General features: G+C 45.4%; 1 protein-coding gene and 1 pseudogene across 4 annotated transcripts in view; one reads left to right on the top strand and one right to left on the bottom strand.

Moving 5' to 3' along the window:
- The window catches only part of PPP1R7 (protein phosphatase 1 regulatory subunit 7), a 565,298-nt gene that overhangs the window by 406,511 nt on the left and 137,010 nt on the right, over positions 1 to 21,777 (bottom strand). For 2 of the 4 annotated variants that reach the window (XM_085634151.1, XM_085634152.1), the window contains exons 2-3: positions 19,035 to 19,111; positions 16,520 to 16,642 (exon numbers count right to left, since the gene is read on the bottom strand). In XM_085634151.1, the coding sequence (XP_085490277.1) occupies positions 16,520 to 16,642; positions 19,035 to 19,053 (142 nt within the window). In that variant the 5' untranslated portion in view covers positions 19,054 to 19,111. The remainder of the gene's footprint in view (positions 1 to 16,519; positions 16,643 to 19,034; positions 19,112 to 21,777) is intronic. The other 2 variants (XM_085634149.1, XM_085634150.1) reach the window with 1 other exon arrangement.
- Positions 19,150 to 21,362, top strand: LOC146785228 (palmitoyltransferase ZDHHC11 pseudogene; annotated as a pseudogene).

The raw sequence follows: 21,777 nt of genomic DNA, 5'->3' as shown, positions 1-21,777 counted from the left end.
GGGCCTCCCATAGAGAACACCAAGGCAACGGAAAACATTGTAGGAGACCCTGGTGGGGGGTACACTCAGTCAGCTTTCAGAACGAAACTGAAACCTTAGAAGGGGGCCGCCATCTTAGGTCTGACTGATAAACACCTCAGACTGAAAAAAGATCAAGCTGGTGTGAGACCTGGAGAAAAGAAACAGGAAGGAAGAACGCCGCAGAGAGGGTGCGGTTTGAGCAGGTTTGGTAAACGCGCTCAATCGCAAGTGTGTGTGAGATCAACGGGAAGCCATCAACAACGCAAACTACCGAAGGTAGACGTAATGTGGCAAAAACGAAAGTAAAATCACCAGTGCGAGCCGCCATCACAGATTGGAAAGTTGCCGCCATCTTAGGTCTGCCAGATAAACAACTCGGACTGTATAATGAACTAGTGGTGTGAGACGGGTGGAAAAGAAACATAAGGAAGAGTGCTGCAGAGAGGGTGCGTCTTGAGTATGTCTGGAAAAACGCGCTCAATCGCAAGTGCGTGTAAGATCAGCGGAAAGCCACCGACAACGCAAGTTACCGATGATAGACGTAATGTGGCAGAAGAAACGAAAGTAAAGTCATCAGTGTGAGAAGTTGGCCTGATATATGATGTCACTAGTTCTAGTGTACACCTTGTATCAGTCCAAACAACCCTTATGGTGATTGGTTGTAAAGTCAACCTTATAGACCAGCTATCCTAGAGGTAGCATGGACAAGAGCAGTCTTAGGCTAAACTCTGAATGGCATGTGAAGCCAGCTGTTATACCATATATAATCCCTTGAATACCAAATGAAAGGACACCACAACAGATATATATATATATAAAATAAAGTGTATTTATTCTAGTCAAACCCTCAGCATTTTTTATGAGATTCGAGGTAAGTACAACACAGTCTTATTCAAGCATACATTAAGTCACACAGGTAAGTAATACAGTTAGGCCCTAGGGGCCACGCAAACCATATACTAAAGAAGTGGTATAAGGACCACTGTCACGGAAATAAGATAGGCCTAGGCCTAGGGAATCGCTGGGGCTACACTATACTACCCAAGGTTAGGAAGTGGGAGGCCCACGGGATTCAGGTGAAGAGTGGAAACACTCACGCGTAATGCGTATAATCGATAGAAATAGTACAGTTCAGAAATAAGCAGTTTTAGGACACTTCTGGTATAACTAGAAAGTCGAGACTCGGAAACTAGACCCTAGGATAGTCAATACCCTTGTGAGCACCGGAGTACCCAAGTTACCTAGCCCATGGGCTGCGGGTGCATAGGTGTGAACTTGCGTCGGGTTTCGTCGTTGACTTCTATGGATGCCTGAAGGAAAGTTGCTGACAGGCAGTCAGTGCCGAGTGTCTGGTGGATCCCAAGGCCGGGATCAAGAAGGAAGGATACCTGCAAGCAGAAGGGACAGAGTCTGGGTCACTAGCCAGTGACCACGTGGAACCAGGCGATGTCGGGAGATTGCAGGTGAAGAGGTGAAGCTTGTCGCAGCAGCCATGGAAACCAGGAGACGTCGAGGACGACCAGGACCAGGAGGCGAGCTGTCCCACGAAGGCTCGTGCTGTCGGCGGTGGCGAAGTCGAACTAGGACTCACCAAGCCTTGGCAAGCGGAACCCACGAAGAATGGAGGACTTGCTTCTGGTGCAGACCAGGAAGGCTGGTGTGCTTCTCTTTTGCAGAGGAACAGGAGCCAGTCAGGAGGAGCCAAACCAGCAGTGGAAAATCGAAGGTGTGTCGTCGCAAAGGTTACTAGCCAACGGGCAAGCAACCGGACAGACGCAGCAAGCAGGAAAATGCAGAAGGGCCCCACGCAGGACTCGTGGAGTGTGGGGGGCTGATCTTCGGTGCAGATGGTGCTTGGGGTTGGGGCTTCTCAATCTCCGGTGCACAACTTCGAGGGTGCCTCAGAAGCTGCGCTGGAAGATACTCGCCACTTTTCCCAGATAGCCGGTCCCACGTCTCTCGCGCCTCCACGGATCTCAGCTCGGCTGTGGATGTGGATCAGGGTCGGAGAAGTCTGGAAGTCAAGGCTCTGCTCGGGCTCTGCAGTCGGTCCATCGTAGAACTTCCGCAAAGCAAAGGGTAAGTCTCTTGATGGTGCCTGTTCGCACAGGGTGACCACAAGGGAGATTCTTCAGTCTTCTTCTTTCGTCGAATGTCGAAGGTCCAGAGTTTCTGTTCAAGTTGCAGGTTCAGGATAATCTAATCTCCTGGGGCCCAGCTACCACACTTATACTAATCTGGGGGGCTGGGTTTCCTGCTAGGTCACGCCTTATGGGTGGGACCTGGGAGGGGGGTGGTTACACCCCCTTCCCTTTGTCCAGTTTCGCGCCAGGACTGGGGCTGGAGTGCCCCAGCACCGGTTTGAACTGGACTATGCATGGGACACCTTGTGTGCCCCAGGCATGTCTCATTCCTTTCAGCCCTCCCTGCCCCAATACACTAAAGTCTGTCTGGGGAGGTGCTAGCACCTCCCCAAGCAGGAAACCTATTGTCCAAGCCTCCCTTGCCGGGATCACTCCCAGCAGCAGGAGGTCAGACTCGTGTCTGTGGCAGCAGCATCCATTTTGTGATGCGGAGGCTTTGGTTAGAGTTAAACAGCAAAGTAGGGTTTTAACATGTCTCTCCCTCTAGAAGGGGGGAATAATATCCTCATCACCGGAAATGGTATGGGGGTATTATTCCAAAGTGTTAGACACCTTACACGACATGTTTTGATAAAGCCAAACCATAGTTACCATAACCGTTTAAGATTATAAGGCACTTTAAGAGTATATGGTAGGCTATATCATAGAACAGCTATAAGGACATGGTTCCGACAGCTGCAGACAGGCTCAGCTCATGCTAGAGCACAATCTCACATGTTACCAAGCACTCTGCCTCCAGGATTGTTAAGGCCTGCCATAGGAGTGGCTGATAGGTACACATGTGTCTATTTTAAAGGTAGATATAGGTATACTATATCTAAGCAAGGGGTGATTACACGACCTTGCCCCAGCTGAGTGATCAGCAAGTTGTGTCTGATTGTTAGGCCAGACCAGGGGTGGCATAATACATGCTGGAGCCCCTGGGAGGCCTAGGGTACACCTATGCCCTGGGTACCTAGGGTACACTGTACAGGGTCCAATAAGGTGATCCATACCAATTGTGTATGTACCTAGGGTACATGGAGTCCATTTTAAAGAGAGAGCAGACAGCCCGAGACCCTGAATGGCAGGATCTCAGGCCAACTAAGTTGAAAAACCAGCTAGACACTAGGCAAAAAGTTGGGGGTAACCATAGTCAGATATCCACCTTCCTACAATCAGTACAAACCGCCACCACAGATTGGAAAGCAGCACAGCAGTAAATAAAGCAACAAGAATAAGGGAAGCACTTTCAGCGACACACAACAATAAAGGAAGGCAATACCAAAGGAGCTTTCTTTTTACTTTAATGAGGGCAATACTAAATTAGCAGGTGAACTCGGAAATAAAAAAAAAAAGACAAGCATGATAGAGAGAGCCCGGGGGAAAACGCTGACCCAGCCTGACCTAAAAGACAGCCACAGCAAGCGATACACACCCGGCAAGACACGCAAGTTACAGAGGAACTGAAAGACCTCAATAATCCAATCGCTGGCACTCGCAAAGGGTACAGAGGCGCAAACATAAGAAAGGAACAGCAGAGGAACCAACTAGTCCGGGGAGGACAAAGTACGATATCTCAGTAGATCCCAACATGCAAGCGAAACCAGGAAGAGATGATGATGCACAACATGAGTAAGATGAGCATAACTCAGTGGGGTGCATAACGTGGAAGTATTACAAGCAATTAAGCTAGACGAACCAACAAGAGGACAAGAGGATAGCAACAAAACCACCACCAACCCCATCAACAAGCCACACAGGTCTTCTGAATAAGATACAAGCTGACAGTTGATACGACCATTACTGTGCCCAAAACAGAGTAGTGAAGATTAATAACCAATAACCAAGCAACAAGAGAGAAGACCAACATACGCAGAATACGCGGCATAAACCAATAATTAAAGGAGATCCTGAGTTGATAGGGGCAAGTACAGACTACAAGGCCAACAACAGCTCAATGCCACCAACACAGTAACTTCAACCACGGACGGAGGACAAAAGTGACACCAAATTTTCAACAAGGTGGGGACACAAGAAAGCTAACCATAGAGCGGAAAGTGAGAGGAAGGCTCAGCCTACAACAAGAGAGGAGAGGGCTAGCAGTCATGGCTGGCACTGATGGGAAATTTACGCAGCAGTCAAAAAAGAACTAGAGTGACACTCTTGACTCCCCTATCAAACAAAGTCCGGATATCAACAGCACGCTGGACATGATTCTGAAAACACTGGCAGACGTCCACGGCCTAGCAAAATCGACTAAACAAACTACCGATGCTATCCAGCTGGAAATGGAGCAGGTATCCACGCGGCGAACAATAGACTAACGGAAGTAGAGCAGAGGGTGAGCGATATAGAAGATGGCGAACAAAAGGCAAACAAGACTCTGCTAGAACTATCCAAAACTACTGCAATGGTCTGAAGACAAACAGCAGAACTAGACGATCGTAACAGGAGGGGGAACATTAGAATACTAGGGGTTGCCGAGGGAGAAGAGGAGAAAACCGGTTTGTGCATCGCCTTTATACAAGACATGATCCCTAAAATTACTAACATTAAGTTTGACCTCCCCCTGGAGCTAGACAAGGCCTACAGAGTACCAGCCTACAAATCATCAAATAAGGCGATCCCTCGCCCCATAATATGCAAGCCTCTCAGATTACAATACACGGAAGCCATCTTCGCAGTGGCCAGGAAAAAACATAATCCTCACACAAGACTACTCCAAACCCAAAGTGGACTTAAGGAAAGGATTTCTGGCCCAGCAGCACAGTTTAAGGAAGGAAAACATCATTTTCTCATTCATAGGCCCTACAAAGTTCAGAATCACTGACAAAGGTAGAACGCACGTTTTTGAAGACCCCAACGATCTGACAAGATACCTACAAGGTCCCACACAGCAAGAAATGGAATTCTCTCAAGCAAGCACGAGCAAGAGGAGAGCCTCGCCAGATCTAAGAGGGGAACGAATGACTGTACGAAGTCTCAAAATCTGGCTATGCGGTTAATCTCTAGCGCTACTTTAACACACACGATCTCTCTCAAACAGGTCGCTATCCTCACATTATCTACCTCGATTGGCCAAACGGCCGAACCTACCTCAAGAAAGGAACCTGAAACTTGGAACTTAAAACCGCCCCGTCGGGAGCAATTGAAGTCTTCGGGTTTTGCGACTCTAACAAAGCGCGCTAACAAACAAACCAGTTGATGAGACAAATAAGATAGATACGAGAACACTATAATCACTAATATCCTTTTTACTAACATTATTACAGGATTGTATAAGTGTGAATGTATTAACTATGAGTGTACACCTGTATTGTTCAAGAGGGGTATATAGCATGCAAGACAAGATATGCAGAAGCATTTAGGCTAGGGAGAGTAACTATATAGATGCTCGGGCGTACAGAACCATAATGTCCCTGGGGAAAGCGGAGCTGGATCTTTGCTGTCGCACATCCAGAATTCTATGTGTAGGATGCGCAGGGGTGGGGTTTGGGGGGGGGGGGGTGGGTTCAGTGTTTATTTCATCAGGTTAATAATGTTTGTCAGGCACACATGCTTTGTTCTACCCACTGTACCCTATCATTCTTTAACCTTTTCATCTACACTTCTGCACTCAAGGGAGAGAACGACACCAGGTCACGGGAGGGAGCAGCGATGAGGGGCCAGTGGATGGCGGCACAGGTAGCACACACCTGAAGTCCCAAAGGGGGCAGGAGCAATACTGAACAGAAAGGGAATATGGCTTTGATTAAACAACCAATACCTAGCATAACAAAATGACAACAGACAATGCGAAAACATTAACGTCCAACTTAAAGATAGTCTCCCTAAATGTTAAAGGTCTCAATCACCCAGTTAAAAGGAAAAAAATACTTGATTACCTAGCTAAAACTAAGGCAGATATCTTTCTCCTACAGGAGACCAGACTATCCCTTGACGATGCCGAACGGATTTAGGGTGAGACGGGTTGGACAGATGGCCTGCTCTCCGGCTGTAGGAAAGAAACGGGGTGTGATCACTCTGATAAATAAGAACTCCAAAATAAATATAGAAGATCAACAAAGCGATGAGGAAGGGAGAGCACTGCTGACGCATTTGAAAAGGGGGGAAGAAAGCATCCATGTGCTCAACATCTACGGGCCAAACGCTGACGATTCCGGTTTCTGGGAGGGCATCTCGAAAATGCTGGAGGCACTCCAACAAAATGACCTAACAGTGATGGCAGGTGACTTCAATATGGCGTTAGATTACACTATAGACAGACAATCACAGTGCCATTCACTACCCCCAGGTGCACACAACGTACTAAAAAATGTATGAACCAGATTTAATCTTAAAGACACATGGCGACTACAACACCCGGACAGAAGAGATTACACTTTTTATTCAAACCCACACAATTCATACAACAGAATAGATTACATACTGATCACAGGAACACACACCTACTTAATAGAACACACAGACATAGCCACGAGAACTGTCTCAGACCACTCCTGCATTAGCCTACTGCTGTGCGGGCGTCACAATGAGGATTATCCACGAAGATGGAGATTCAACAGTGATGTTGTGTCAGACCAGAGCAACAGAACCAAAATAGAGGAGGCCATTAAGGAATACATTAGCTTTAAGGACACTGCAGAGACAGACCATAAAACCATGTGGGACGCATTAAAAGCCACAATTAGGGGGACAATTATGGACAAGATGAACAGGAACGCGAAGGCACAGTTGGGTCAACTAGAGATGGATATCCAAAGATTAGAGGCAACCCATATCTCAGACTCAAAGAACGCAGGTGTACTTACAGAACTCACAAAGAAGAAATACGAATTCAACAGAATTCTGAGCGAAAGAGTGGGTATGTGGATAAACAAATTTAAAGCAATAAACCTATGCGAGGCTAACAAAGCAGGGAAGATCCTGGCCTCTTACCTAAAACATAAACAAAGACAGCATACCATCTCATCAATCACGGACTCACAAAATATCACACACACACGACAAAGAAATACTAGGAACATTTAGTGAATTTTATCAAGAACTCTATAAAAAAGCCCAAACGCTGGACGAAAATGGTTGCACCGAGTACCTAAACAGACTGAACCTCCCAAAGATAACACCAGAAGAAGCACACACTCTTGGAAAAGAGATAAGCTCAGCTGAAATTGGGATGGCAGTTCAATCAATCAAGTATCTTTATTCGGTTACTTTAGAAAAATAACCATAAAAGCACAATACAATTCATAATAAAAAAATTATTTCAATGCCACATAAATATATAATTCCAATTCACATAATAATTGATTTCCGAAAGTTAAAAACATTTTTAAAAAAAGCAATAACAGATGCAATAACAAATTCATTTTCTAAGAATTGCAAAGCTATAAATGCAGGTCGGCACTGTTTAAGTCCATAATTCTTTAGAACAGGGATGATCCATTTCCTTCTTGATATAACATAAAATTTACAGAAAAACATAATATGAATGGTTGTTTGAGCGGAAGAATCGTCACATGGACACAGGACTCTAGCCCAATCGTTAACTTCCGGAAAACTTAGAGATCTATATAAAATGTCCATTCTAAGACGTACTAGCAGAAAACGGTCATTGTCATTATCTAATAAAGATATATACGGCTGAATGGTTGGAGTCAATAGAGTTAGATGGTGAGTTTGAACCGTAGATTTACTCAATTCAGTAGTGGTTCTAATTTCGCCCACAAAAACTCATACAAATTGCTTTGAGAGCTTTTCTTGATACAGTACACATTAATGTGGGCTCAGTAAAATATTCCGGATGTCTTAATTTTAAAAGAAACATTTTCACGTATTTCAACCATCTTATTTGTCTAACACCATCAATCCTTAGTGCATCTGCCAGTATATAACGATTAAAACCAGTTTCTTTTGACGTCCAGATTCTGTGCCAAAGGAGGACAGGTTGAATCTTAATAGTGTCCTCCAGAAATGGCATACCCAATTTCTGATGACAGATGTAATTTGAGGTACTTTCTGGTAAAGCCAGGAGGAACTTGATGAATCTATTTTCAGCAATCTGCAGTATATTAACATCAGCGTAGCCCCATATACCTGTTCCATAGATAGCTATGGCTACACATTTAGCCCTATAGATATACAAGAGTTCTCTTGGTGGGCGTCTTCCTAATTTACTACTAAAATTAGCTAATGCCATTAAAGACTTAATAAACAGGCGTCTAATTTTAATTGCCTCCAACCATAATCCTGTCCTGTCGAAAAGTATTCCCAAATATGAAAATGTTTTTGTGCACTCTATTGGCCTCGAGTCTAAGTAGAGAGGTTTTATCCTTTTATTTGATCCGCATCCACTATTCATTGTAAAAGTTTTAGAGCAGTTGATCGTAAGCCCTAAATTTGACATAAAATTACTAAAAGAGTTAGCAATCCTTTGGAGACCAAGTGATGTGCGGGCCATTAAAACCGCATCATCTGCATAAAGGAGTGCAGGGTTAGGACGCTGCGCTGCGTTTGGTAAGTCCCTACACTCCTTAATTAAAACACATTCCAATGTATTTATATAAAGGGTGAAGAGAAATGGGGCAAGGACACAGCCTTGTCTCACACCTCTCCTCACACTAAAGTAACTCGTGCATTCTCCCCCTAGCCCATAACAGACCTTAGCCTTTGCCCCCGAGTAGAGCTGTCTTAAAAATGCAATTATTAAAGCATCCACTCCCAAATCTTCTAAAATAGACCACAGTCAAAAGCTGCTGTTAGGTCAACAAAAATCATAAAAAGTTTTCCACCCGTTTCACCCTGGTATATTTATCCATTAAGATGTGTAAATTAAGGCCCTGTTCAACTGTACTGAGTCCCTTACGGAATCCGTACTGGAGATCACTTATAACATCCTCTTCCTCAGCCCATACCTGCATTCTGTCTAAAAGAACCCACCCGATGATCTTAAGTGTTGAATCCAGCAGTGAGATCAGGCGGTAGCAGGCAGGATTCATTCTGTCACCCTTTTTAAAAATAGGGACAATTACGGATTCGTACCAAGTTGGTAAGAAACCGCATGTGCTACATGCATTAAAAACCGGTCCCCATAAAACAACATTTGATTTAAAAAGATCGACAGGAATACCATCGGGCCCAGGGGCCTTGCCACCCAGACTTGAATTAATTGCCGCAGTAACCTCACTAAGTGTAAAATCTAGTGGAATATTTTGTGAATTATCATCCATGTTATTTATAGTTCCCTGGGCAACCAATACCGAGTTATTATATAGCTTTGAGTAATGTTGTATCCACTCTATTTCAGTGATGGCAATTTCAATGATTGCTATGTCATTATCAACTAGGAAGGGTGTATTAACAGCTTTCCAAAAGGCAGAAGAATCACGAATTTCAGAAGCGTCGTGCAATGCACGCCATGCTTCCTCTTTTAAAGCAGTCTTTCTTGCTTTAAGTGCAAGGTTATAATTTCTTCTGACCTCTCTGATATGTTCCTTATTTTTCACTGTGGCATTAGTATGTCAAGTTTGAGTTGGGAATATGCCTTTGTACAAGCAGTGTCAAACCAACCTTGTTTAGTAATAGATTTACTCTTTGCTTCTACAAAGAGTGACTTTTTTATGTAGTTAGAAATGGCCAAGAAGTTTCCCATAATTTCTTGTCTGGGTGAACTCTCATCCAGACACAAAAGAAACATTTTTACAATTCAACACAATTTTTGTAATAAATTGCTCTGTATCCACGCTAGCCCATCTAAGTGCGTATCCATTTTGCCTGCTCAACTCAACATTGTCTACAATATTGACGTCGTTGGTACTGGCAATAAAGCCCTGTCTATACAACATCACATCTACACTTAGAGGGAAATCATCACTAAGCGCCATCTCGTGAGTCTTAAAAATTTTAACATACGAAAAATATCTACTTGAAGAGATTATAAAATCTATTGTCGAAAACGTGCCTCGGCCACGAAAAGTAGAGGTAAAAGGAACCATAGGCAAACACAAACGATTAGCAAACCCTAAATCAAACAAACATAATTTCATTAAGAAAAATCGCCATACGGTGTATGGGGGAAATGAGCAAAGCTGGCATTTAAGTTCCTAAAAGTTAACAAGGCACCCAGGCCAGATGGATACACAGCCCCTTCTATAAGACTTTCTTAACTCACTTACAACCAACTATGAAAAAAGTATTTAACCACTGCGAGGGGCCGGGGATGGTCTCACATACATGTCCAAAGCCAATATTATAGTTATCCCCAAGGAAGGCAAAAACACCCAGTTGCCCCAAAATTACAGGCCTATCTCGCTGATTAACGTTGATTGCAAGATATACGCCAAGATTCTGGCATCAAGGCTTAATAAGGTTCTTCCACAACTTATAAGTAACACACAAGTTGGCTTCCTCAAGACACGCATGTCACACGATAACACCAGACTTCTATGCCATATCCTGGATAGAGCTGCCAAGTCTGACAAACCAGCGGTGACCATCACACAAGAAGCGGAGAAGGCGTTTGATAGGGTATCGTGGCATTTCCTAGAACAGTGCATGCGGACCTTCAACCTGGGAAACTCTTTCACGCGGAAAGTAATGGCACTATACTAAAGGCCCACGGCTCGTATCGTAGTCAATGGAGCTGTCTCAGAGCCCTTCACCCTGCAATGAGGGACAAAGCAAGGTTGCCCCATGTCCCCCTCGCTGTTCCTATTAGCTCTAGAGTCTCTGATTAAGGACATCGAGGCCAATGAAGAGATGAAAGGGGTCACCATCAATGAGGTCACAATCAAACTAGCCGCATACGCGGATTACATCCTCGTTGTCACGGAAAGCCCTAAATCCTCTATCATGGCCCTCATGGAATCCATAGATAAGTATTCGGCTCTCTTCGGCTATAAACTCAACAAAGACAAATCAGAATGCAAACCACTTAACATACACACCACAAAAGACATACTGGGGGATTCGGGCCTTGCCTGGCAAACTAGTTTCGTAAAATACCTGGCTATATACTTTGGGAATGACCTTAAAAACACACTGGAACAAAATGATAAACTAATGCTGGACAAAATAAAGATGCTGTTGGAGGGCAGGTCACCTAAATTCATTACTTGGTGGGGGAGGATAGAGACAGTAAAGATGATGGTCACCCCAATGGTCAACTACCTGGCAAATATGCTCCCCCTAATACTCACTGACTACTTCCATCGCAAAATAGATAAGATGCTGAATAACTTCATCTGGCGAGACAAAAAAGCAAGGATAATCCTTAAAAAATTAAGATTGGGGAAAAAACTGGGGGGATTAAACCTGGCGGATTTTAAAACCTTCCAAACGGCCTTCTTGGCAAAACAGGGGAGTTATTGGATCCTGCCCGACCAGGAGTACACACCAGTTTGGCTGGGATTAGAGAGAGCCATACTAAACAACCTTGAACTCTTAGCCCTACTAACAGCCAATAAACATAAGCTAGTAGCAAACCCAATACTCAAAAATACCAGAAACGCCCTACTGAAGGTAGACCAGAAGATGGAACACAGCATAAAAAAACTCGAGATGGGAATCACTGTGGGCAAACAATAAGATAACATACAGGGGCAAACCGCTCTCTATGGATTCGAGGGGAAGAACAGGGATTTCCCACCCTATTCAACTCGAAGAGGGAGGGAATCCTACCACTTTCAGTATGCTAAAAATCCAACATAATCTACCAGACATAGAACTATATTATTTCCTAAGAATCAAAACAGCACTGACCAAAGAGAGACATTCCGATACCAAGCCGTCAATCATCCAATATATGACCAACCTCAATAAAATAGGCCACCAGGTATCACACATCTATAGACTCCTTCGGCCCAGCTCAACCAAACTTAATGAAAAGACACGCAAATACTGGGAGTCGCAGCTTGGAGACACACTTAGCGAAAACGAGACCCAGATGCTATGGTCCTTCCCCACACAAAGTAAGATATCCCCAGTACTAGCTCAGACAAAGTTCTGGACACTACACAAAATATACTGGACCCCAGCGTGCCTGGCGACCCTGGCGTTGAACACCAATGACCAGTGCTGGAATTGTAATAACGGAAGAGGGGATCTGGCCCATCTCATATATTACTGTCCTAAAGTCAAATCATACTGGGAGAAGATCTTTGCCTTTTTAAACGACATGTTAGGTTGTACCCTTAAAACGGAGTTTGCCACCCTGGTAACTGTCTTTGTTAGGACAGATGCAGACTCACAACAAGACAGTGACTTACTTGATCTCCTACTAACAGCAGGTGAAACAAGCATTGGCATAGCCAATAGGTCTCGCCTTTGGGACCTTATAAGTGTTTAGCTATGCAACAGTTGCGTAACTAAATACTCATAAGGTCCCAAAAGCGTGACCTATTGGCTATACAAAGCGGCCGTGCGTGAAAGTGATCGCGATCCGATCACGATCAAACATCAAAGCGGCCGTGCAGCCGAAAGTGAAAGTAATTGCGGTAAAAGGCGGCGCACGCGCCCGCGCACATGCACTGTAGCTCTGGGCTGGCCTGGTAGCACTTTTTTGGAGCCCTCTCAATAAGTCTCGCCAGACCAGCGCATGCGCTGGGTCAGGCGAGACCTAAAAATGGTTCTCAATAAATGGAAAGACACCTCCAAGGCAACGTTGAAGGGATGGCTCAATTGGCTGACGTACCTCAGAGGAGCGGATACAGTGGCCCTACGAGACTCACAATGGAGACAGCCCGGCAGGAAAATGTGGGCATCCCTGGACAAGTACCTAGACCCCTATGACCCACCATGAAAGGGCCTAGTAAAACGACCCGGATAGGAACCCTCATTAGACAATAGCAAGCAGGCTAGCTCTCTCCCTCTCTCTGCTATGGTTCCTTTTTCCTTGTCCCTATCTGTGCTTTCTATGACCCATACGAGGACAGTGGGTGGGGGGCAGCCAAAAATAACCAAACTGTACCATAACTAGCACAGCCAACGTGGGCTGCCCTGTAACAACATGCGATACAAAGTGCATGTTTTATGTTATATGTATCTGTTTATGTTTTATGTTATATGTCATTTGTATGTGACAAAATAATAATAAAATTCTTGAAATTAAAAAAAAAAAAAGAACACTATTATGTGCTACCTGGAAGTCACGTGGCTTAATTAGCTATTAATTTCTAATTCCATTTCATGGGGCGGTTGAAACAGACAAGATAATGCAGAGTTAAAGTGATTTAAAGCAGGCGCCCGTGTCACGGGGGCGGCCGTGCTGCTTAAAAAAAAAAACACAAGCGGTCCAGCCAGCAGACAGAGAAACTCAATAAAGTAAAGAGTGCTTACAGACTAAATAACAGGTCCAATGGAACAACCGAAGTAAAGGGGCCTGTAGCCATGGGAGGTTACAAATGAAGACAAGGCTGTAGTAAGGCGGGACTAACAAGCCAATTAACGAATCCGACGAAAGCAGCATTTACGAAATACAATGACACAAGCCATTGAAAAATATGGGCGGAGAGTGGGCGCAGCTTTTCTCCCATTCTCGACTACAGCAGTCTTGCAGAGCGAGCAGTACATGCGAGCTGCCTCTAGGTTCGACCTAAAAAGGAGGTGGGGGCCCTCCCCCCTCATTGCCCTTGAGCCTTGCCTCCCTTCTTTTACATTTGCCAGGCTCTTGGTGGACACTGCTCATGGGGCTTCGATACCACCTGTTCTGCAGGTCTAGCCTGGTTTGGCTAGGCTGCGGCCTCAAGACCCAGAAGGGAAGCTGTTTCAGCCATCTTGGTGAAGTGAGCGTGTTTATTATTATATTCGAAGGCTATGCCAAAAGGACAGGTCCATCTATATTTGGTTTGGGTGGCCTTCAAAGCTTGAGTAATGGGACGAAACTGAAAAAGACGAGCTAAAGTCGCCTGAGTAACATCTTGGAATAGAGAACAGATGGCCCCCTGAAATGCGATGGGGTCATGCTTCCTAGCTCTCAGGAGGACCAATTCCTAAATCTTGATGGACCTAATTTCTTAAGGAACATCTCTGGGCTGTCTGCCTCTTCCAGGAACTCAAGGGCCGACTCTGTGGACACAACCCAACCGCACCTATGGGTGGATCATCTCCCAATAGGTTCGAAAAGAGGCCCAATATAATGGGCTCAAGCTCTGGACCCGCACTGCCCTACTTCAGGCCTCACACTTTAATATTAACCTTGCTGGAGCGGTTTTCTAAATCTTTGCACTTCAGGAGGGTAGACTGCAGTTGTGCCTGCAAAGCGGTCATCCCCTCCTCTTTCGGAACCAGTCGTTGGTCCATTTCTTGATATTTTGTTTCTATATCAAGAGTGCGAGTATCCAGAGTCCACAACAGATTGGAGGGAGATCAGGTGAGAATCTCTCCTTTGAAGGATGCAAAGGAAGCATTAATATTCTCTCTCAGCTCCTTCTTAAAATCTTGTAATGCGGAAAGGAGCTCATCCCTAGTCAGTGTCATGCTCTCCTCTAGGGGTGGTGCACCCTCCGTTCTGGCCTCTACTCGGGCGAAATAGCTCAAAACTCTGTTGGCCTGCAGTTTTTTGGGTGGCAAAGGAGCTTGTGGGTTGGTCGGCGTGCCTCTGTGGTGAGTGTACCAGGAGCATCAGGGCATCAAAAAATCGTGTCGAACATAGACATGCCCTCAGGGTAGGTTGTATTAGCCTGATGTCAGGCAGCAAGGACAGCAAAGTATACCCCTGGGCCCTCCGGGTTCCTTCACAGTCTAAGCCCAGTACTCCACCCTTCAGGAGCACCAAGCTAGTCAACTCTAGCGGGGCACAGACCTCACCGTGATGTCTTCCCGCAGCAAGTAGAAGCCCTGTGCATGTCTTATAGAGCGGGAGTTCTTTTCTTCAGATCGTATGGAAGACTGATTTACCTAAGGGCAACAACTGACTGTGCAGCTTCCAGAGTTTCCCAACCTCTACATGTAGGTCCTAAAGATGCAAGGAATGAAAAGGGGTAATTCCGCCATCAATTCCCTCTAGGCCTCACTTATCCATTGTCCCCCTGCTGAGTGTTCAAGACATCACATCTCCAGGCTCACTAAGACGCCATCGGTCAGGCTTTAATTATACAGCTCGCCGAATAATGCATACTTCACTTTCCTATAAAAAAACGATTTCACTTATCTTGAAGTCAGGGCTCTATGACCAGGCCACAGCGCCTTCAGCTTAGACGGTTCCGATCATCACCAGGGTCTCCCAGTAAGGTGCAACTCTCCCACCGCCATTTACTAGCTCCGTATTCCTCCATGAAGCTGCGATCAGGACGGAGGTGCCAGTGCAGCCCTCATACTTCTTTTTCAGAAGGCAGGACCAGTCCAATGCCTCCTATCATTCTGGTTCACCACTTTCTCATCACCGGAGCTGCTCTCTCCACCCAGGTCGGGATAGGGCTCAAGCTGCTGTCGCAATTTTCTCTGCCCGGCCGTACCACTCCTCATGCTGTGCCCAGGGTCAGACTGGTAAGGCGGGCACTTGGGCAATGGCCGAGGGGCTGGTATCAGAATTCCAGCTGTGGGCTGCTTTTTTGGGCAGCCTGGGGTGCTATTTGGGCGGTGTCTGTTTTGTTTGGATGCAGCCAGCGGCCCAGTGGGTGCCGGAGTGGCCTCTCTGGAGGCAGATGGGCTTCCATTATCTTCCTTTACCAAAGGGGCAGAGGTGTTACTTCCTTTCTCTCTCTGGGCCGGCACATTATTGTATGCATATTGAGCGGGGCAGGGGCCTGAGTAGAAGTGGCCTCACTTGTTTTCTGGTGCGTTTCACCAGTGTGAACTAATCTGTGTATTTTTTTCTAACTAAGTAAAGTTAAGAAAACATGCCTCTGTCAGAGACTCTCCCCTCCCCCCTTCTTTTTATAACACTTCACCAAAGCAGTGTTTTGGGGAAAGGCAATATGTAAATGTGGGCCACTTTTCTTTTTTTCTTTCTTTTTTTTTTTTTTTTTTAAAGAGTGCCCGGGCTGATTTTTATTGACAATCCAACCCTGGCTGTGCCTCGGTTGCCCAACTCTCCCCGATGGTCAAGGAGCAGCGAAGAGGTCTCTGTCGTGTGCCGCTCGCCCTCCACTCTATATTGCAGTAAGTTCGAGCGGTGGGTGTACGTGGAAAAGCTCCGATCCGCAGGGTAAAAAGCGGAGCTCACATGGAACGTGTCCACACGGTCATGATGACTGGCCACGCCCCCTTGTTTCACAATTTTTAAAACCATATGGGATCCAAGAAGCGTTGGAATCTTCAAATTTTGCATGTTCTGCAACTATGCCTTTCCTGTAATATTAAAAAGGCCGAAAAAGTCATACCCTTAATTCAATCCCACCAATACCCTCAGCATCTCACTTCAGCAGACTTCATACCTGTAGTGACCTCTCCATTGAGGTCATCCTGACTTCTCTGTAGTAAGCGCAGTGCCACTAGTTCAGTCAGATGCTTCTTGCTTTCTTCATCCCCCGACTCTTCAGATTCCGCTTTCTTGTCAACTGAAGGAAAAGGGGACAAAAGACAGATCAAAATGTACTTCTAAAACCAAGTACCCACTAACTCTCAGCATTCAATTGCTTTTACACAGGAACTTTCCCATACTTCACCCATTTAGAAAACACAAGTTTCTCTAGCCACTCCCTGAAGCCCTTATAGGGAGATTTAGGTTTATTTTTGCTACTCACAAACATTTCGCCTTTGATTACCTCCAGGATCATCTATTACTAAACCAGACTTCACATATTGTAGATAATTCACAGCAGTTCATTCTTATTTTCATGAATGCCCAATGTGTGTTGACGTGTTTGTAACAGAAATAATATACTTCTTTCTTCACAAAATATATATAAATCCCTCATTCACCTCCTCTGCTACGGTCCTGCAAATAATTCACATGTATTTACTAGCAAGTTTCATAAAGCACAGACGTACTTCACTATGAGCGATAACTGTTCCAAATTAGAAATGAGGTAATACATTATCTGGAGACTGCATTGATATTTATGTAGCACAAACCTAGCAAAGGAACAATAGGGATGTACACAATTTGGGCAGCTGTGAGACAATCATGACTGAGTACAAAAAGCGGGAATTACACCATAACATTTCCCTTTTCTAACCTCTTGGGGGCTAAGGACGTGCTGGAGACTACATCAGCACCAGTACTCAGGTGCAGAGGACGGCTCCAGCACTTCCTGGCACCAGAGGCAGGAAATCCCTTTGCGCAAGCATTCAGAGGGATTTAACTTTCATTGAATTCAGCGAGCAAGGCGCACTGATGTCATTTCAGAGAAAGAGAAATAAGCCAATCAGCTCAATTCACTTTCACTGCATGTGTTTGGGGACATCTCTCAGCATTCCAGATTACCGATGAAAACGGGAGAGATTCCACTGTAAAGGGGAAAATCTCCACTTTCAATGGTAGCCTCAGGAGGAGGATCCGCAAGCAAGGATCAACCCACTAGACACCAGGCACTAATTTACCGTGGGGGGGGGGGGGGGGGGGGGGGGGGGGAGTTGAGGATGGGGGGCGGGGGGATTTAAGAGTTGCCCCCTTGCAATGGGTTAGTGCTCACCCTTCAGCCCCCAAAGGTAGATTGAAGACTGTTACCACCAATCTCCTCCCCAAGGGGGAGGAGATGGAGGGGATGGCAGAGTGCCCACAAGACACCAGGGATTTTTTTTGTGGTAAAATTTGGGGGGGGGGGGGAGAGACACACAGGCATCAGGCCTCCTTCCCCATATGTGGTAGATCGGTGTTTACTCTAATCCACCCTACCCCTCCCCAGTGGACAGAACGGCCACTAAACCACCAGACCAGGCAATGTATTTGAAGGTGTGAGCTCTCCCTAGCTATGGGTTAATGCTCCCCAGCTTACCCCCATGCCTACAAATCTTTCTGCATGCCCCTGGGGCAGAAAGCACAATAGGCACCAGGGATATTTGGAGACAAAAACAGTGGGGGCGGATCTCCCAGGCATCAGGCATATCCCCTCATGTGAAACAAACCGAAACAGTCTTTCTGACCCCCTCGGGGTTCCAGATAAGATGTCTAACTCCAATCTGCCCCACTGGGGAGGAGGGAGAGAGCAGAAAGCCCACTAGACACAAGGGTGCTTTTTTATTGCTACAAGATGTGAGGGTGGCCTGCTCATCCGCTTACACATCAGCCCTAGCTTCAAACTACAATATGACCCCAACATTCTTTCTGCAAACCTAGGGACTAAAGCATCCACATTTTTATGGCAAGGAGGGACATTTTTATTTCATTTAATTTTTTTGAAACACATGGATAGCAGAGTTGGGCTAAGCATCAATATGGTCCCATTTCTATACTGAATTGCTGCATTTTCAGGCTTGGGTCAGCTGCCACTTGGGGAAACCTACAAAAGCCAAGCACTTCTGAAAACAAAATAACTGATAAGCCCAAGATGGTGTGCCTTGCGTGGATCCCATGACATTTTCCTACACACAATGCCTTGTACATCTCAAAGTTTGAATAGAATTAACATTTTCCTTGCATTTCTGTGATGTACACTTCTAGTAACCTCAAGGATACACATCCAGTGTTCCTCTACTTGTTCCAATAAAAATGCTACCCCAATTGTGTGACTGGCCTATTGCCCACAACAGGCACAAATCAAACCAGGGTCAATAAAAGTCGCTCTGTGAGACTCCCTTTGACCTTGGTTTGATGCGTGCCTGATGCTCACAAAAATAAGTAACTCCTGAATTCATAGAGGCTCTTGGCCTGATAGATGTCTGGAGGACCAGATACCTGACAGAGCAGCAATCAACATTCCACTCCGGAGTACAGAATAGCCTCTCCAGACTAGACTACATCTTCACATTAGAATCAGGGCTGGTAGGAATGACCAATTACATATTTACCCAACTCTCCAGTGCTCATTACATATTCAGCCTACACCCAGAGACGACACAGGTTGTTTCCACTACACCCCGGATACCTAAAAAAAAACACAAAATCAGTAAGGATCTCCGCAAAATGACGAAGAACTATTTTGAGGAAAACCAATATTCGGTCCCCTCCCCAACAACACTATGGGAGGCCTATAAAACGGTACTTCGAGGACACACAATCTCCCTAGTTATGGGTCATCAAAGGGCTCAGCGACATCAAATAGAAAGTATGGAATTAGAAGTATCGCTGGCAGAAGCAGTACATGCGGAAGACACTAATAAGGAAACATATAAATTACACCTGGCCCAACAGGCATTCTAAACCTATGCACGGGAAGAGACAAACACTACGCTCACTAAAACCCAACACACTATTTACGAACTAGGCAATAAAGCGGGTAAGCTCTTGGCATGGCTCGAAAAGAAGGAGAGGGCTAGTAAATGGGTGGCACAGATTCAGCTAGACGATGGACAAATAACGACTGAACCCCAACAAATAACCGAAGCGTTAGCAGCACATTACAAAAAGATATATACCTAGGGTTTCCTGTTTTCAGTTTCTATTTTTGGTAAATTCTGGTGGTGTTTTTTCAGTGTTTTCCAGTGATTTCCATACCTCAAAAAAACAGTGCTTTCAGTGTTAAACATTTTCGTGCCATAAGAAGCAAATGAAACAGTGTTTTGCCGGTGTTTATGGAATGCTTTGCTTTTATGATTGATTTTTCCATTTTTCTTCAGAACTTGTATACTGCTCTACATTTCAGAAGCTGAATACAGTCATTAAAAAATTTCCATTGTCCTTTGATTCTGTAGCTCAGATTTAACAAGCATTTGCAATGCAATAGGTCTCACATTTATGCGAGTTTAAGCTATTGGCATTGTATATGACAAAGCCTTTTATTTATGTTTTAAAAACAAAAACAAAAATAAAAGGCATTGTTATTTGCAATGTCAATAGCGTAAATGCAAGACCTATTGCAAATGCTTGTTTAAAATGAAAGCGTGAATTGGTCACTCAGCAAGTGTTTGTCAATAAATATACGTAGAGAACTTTTTTTTAATGCTATTATGAAATTGCAGTCTCCCTGCTGAATCCGCTGCCAGGAACGCAGCTCACAAGACACTAGTGTGGGCTCTGCATACATACCTCTACTGCCTCATGGGTGGAAGGATGCAGCCTATGTGGTCACTGGGATACTCTTCGCTGGACACTTTGTCACACATCTTGTCGCCATCACGGTGGACCCCGCAGACCCCAATGTCCTGGCCAAGAAAAGTTACAGCCACCCCATGCCGGTTCTGGACCGCTCCAAGCACAAGCACGTCATTCAAAACCTTCACTGCTACCTTTGCCAAGTCGACGTGCGGCCTAGGGCCAAGCACTGTAGTGCCTGCAACAAGTGCATCTCTGACTTCGACCACCACAGCAAGTGGCTGAATAATTGTGAGGGAGGAAAGAACTACTGGATTTTCTTCAGCGCGGTGGGGTCTGCCGTCCTTGGAGTCTTTCTCTTGACGATGGTTGTCCTCTACGTCTTCATCCAGTACTTCGTGAACCCGGCGGACCTCCGCACAGCGCCGCAGTTTGAGGGAGTGACCTCAAACACTACTTGGTTAGTCTTTCTTCCGGCTGCTCCAGTTGAGACGACTGCAGCAGGAAATCTGGCCATTGCAGTTATCACTGTGATATTGGGCATCATACCTGTTTTGCTGCTTGGACACTTGCTGGTATTCCATCCAGAGGCGCAACTAGAGTCAATTTTCGGGGGGGGGGGGGGGCTAGGAAAAAATTTCGGGGGGGGGCTGATTATTCAAGCAAAAGGCAAAGTGGAGCGGCAGGGGCTCTAAGCAGAGGTGAAAACCATAAAAGCCTCATTAACAAGCCAAAGGTCTTTTAAAGACCTGTGAAGTACTCGGGTGCGGCTGTGTGTGCGCTGGGAAGCTGTCTCATCCCGGGCTGCCAAACACAACGGGGGGGGGGGGGGGGCTGAAGCCCTTTGAGTCCAATGGGCGTTGCGAGCCTGATTCCATCTTTACCTCATGTGGAAGCGGTTGAGCACCTACGACTATATGGTGCACCAGCGAAACACCCAGAGCATCAGAGACAGGAAGAACATTGAGGTGGCGCAAGTGACGTCAGACGGAACATTGGCTGATACAGTAGGCACCCCCAAAGAAACAGACCTTCCTCTGTCCGCTAGATCAAGTGGCCTTCTGTATCATGATAGCGGACTTATTTCTTTTGGGCAACCGGATGGAATATGTACATATGTCGTTGATGCCACGTCTCTCGCCTGAACCTAGACCTGCAGATGCTGCAAACCAGAAGTGAACCCAGCAAATGTGAAAGTTCAGGAACAAAGCAGTACAATAACGACATTTGTTTGATTATGGCTTAATCCCACATTTGTATTTTATAGAGGAATTCCCTTTATGTTTAATCTAACCGCCTAGAGATTTTATTTGGATGTGTCCGGCATGTACAGAAGTTGTTGTATCCTGCCCGAAAGCCATTAGGTGCCTCCGTAGAAGATAGTAGTTGACACTGTAGGGCTAACTAGGGCAAACCGGCATTCCCAAAGCGGGGATCTCGATATGTATCGAAAATCAATACAGTAGAGTTATTTCCGGATTCATTGAGCGTTCCAATAGGTCGCTACTGGCATAGTCACTGGATCGATGTTCCGACCTACTAGGGAGTTATATTCCATTT

Source organism: Triturus cristatus, chromosome 11, assembly GCF_964204655.1.
Source record: "Triturus cristatus chromosome 11, aTriCri1.1, whole genome shotgun sequence".
Taxonomy (NCBI): Eukaryota; Metazoa; Chordata; class Amphibia; order Caudata; family Salamandridae; genus Triturus; species Triturus cristatus.
This window is presented reverse-complemented; position numbering and strand designations above follow the sequence as displayed.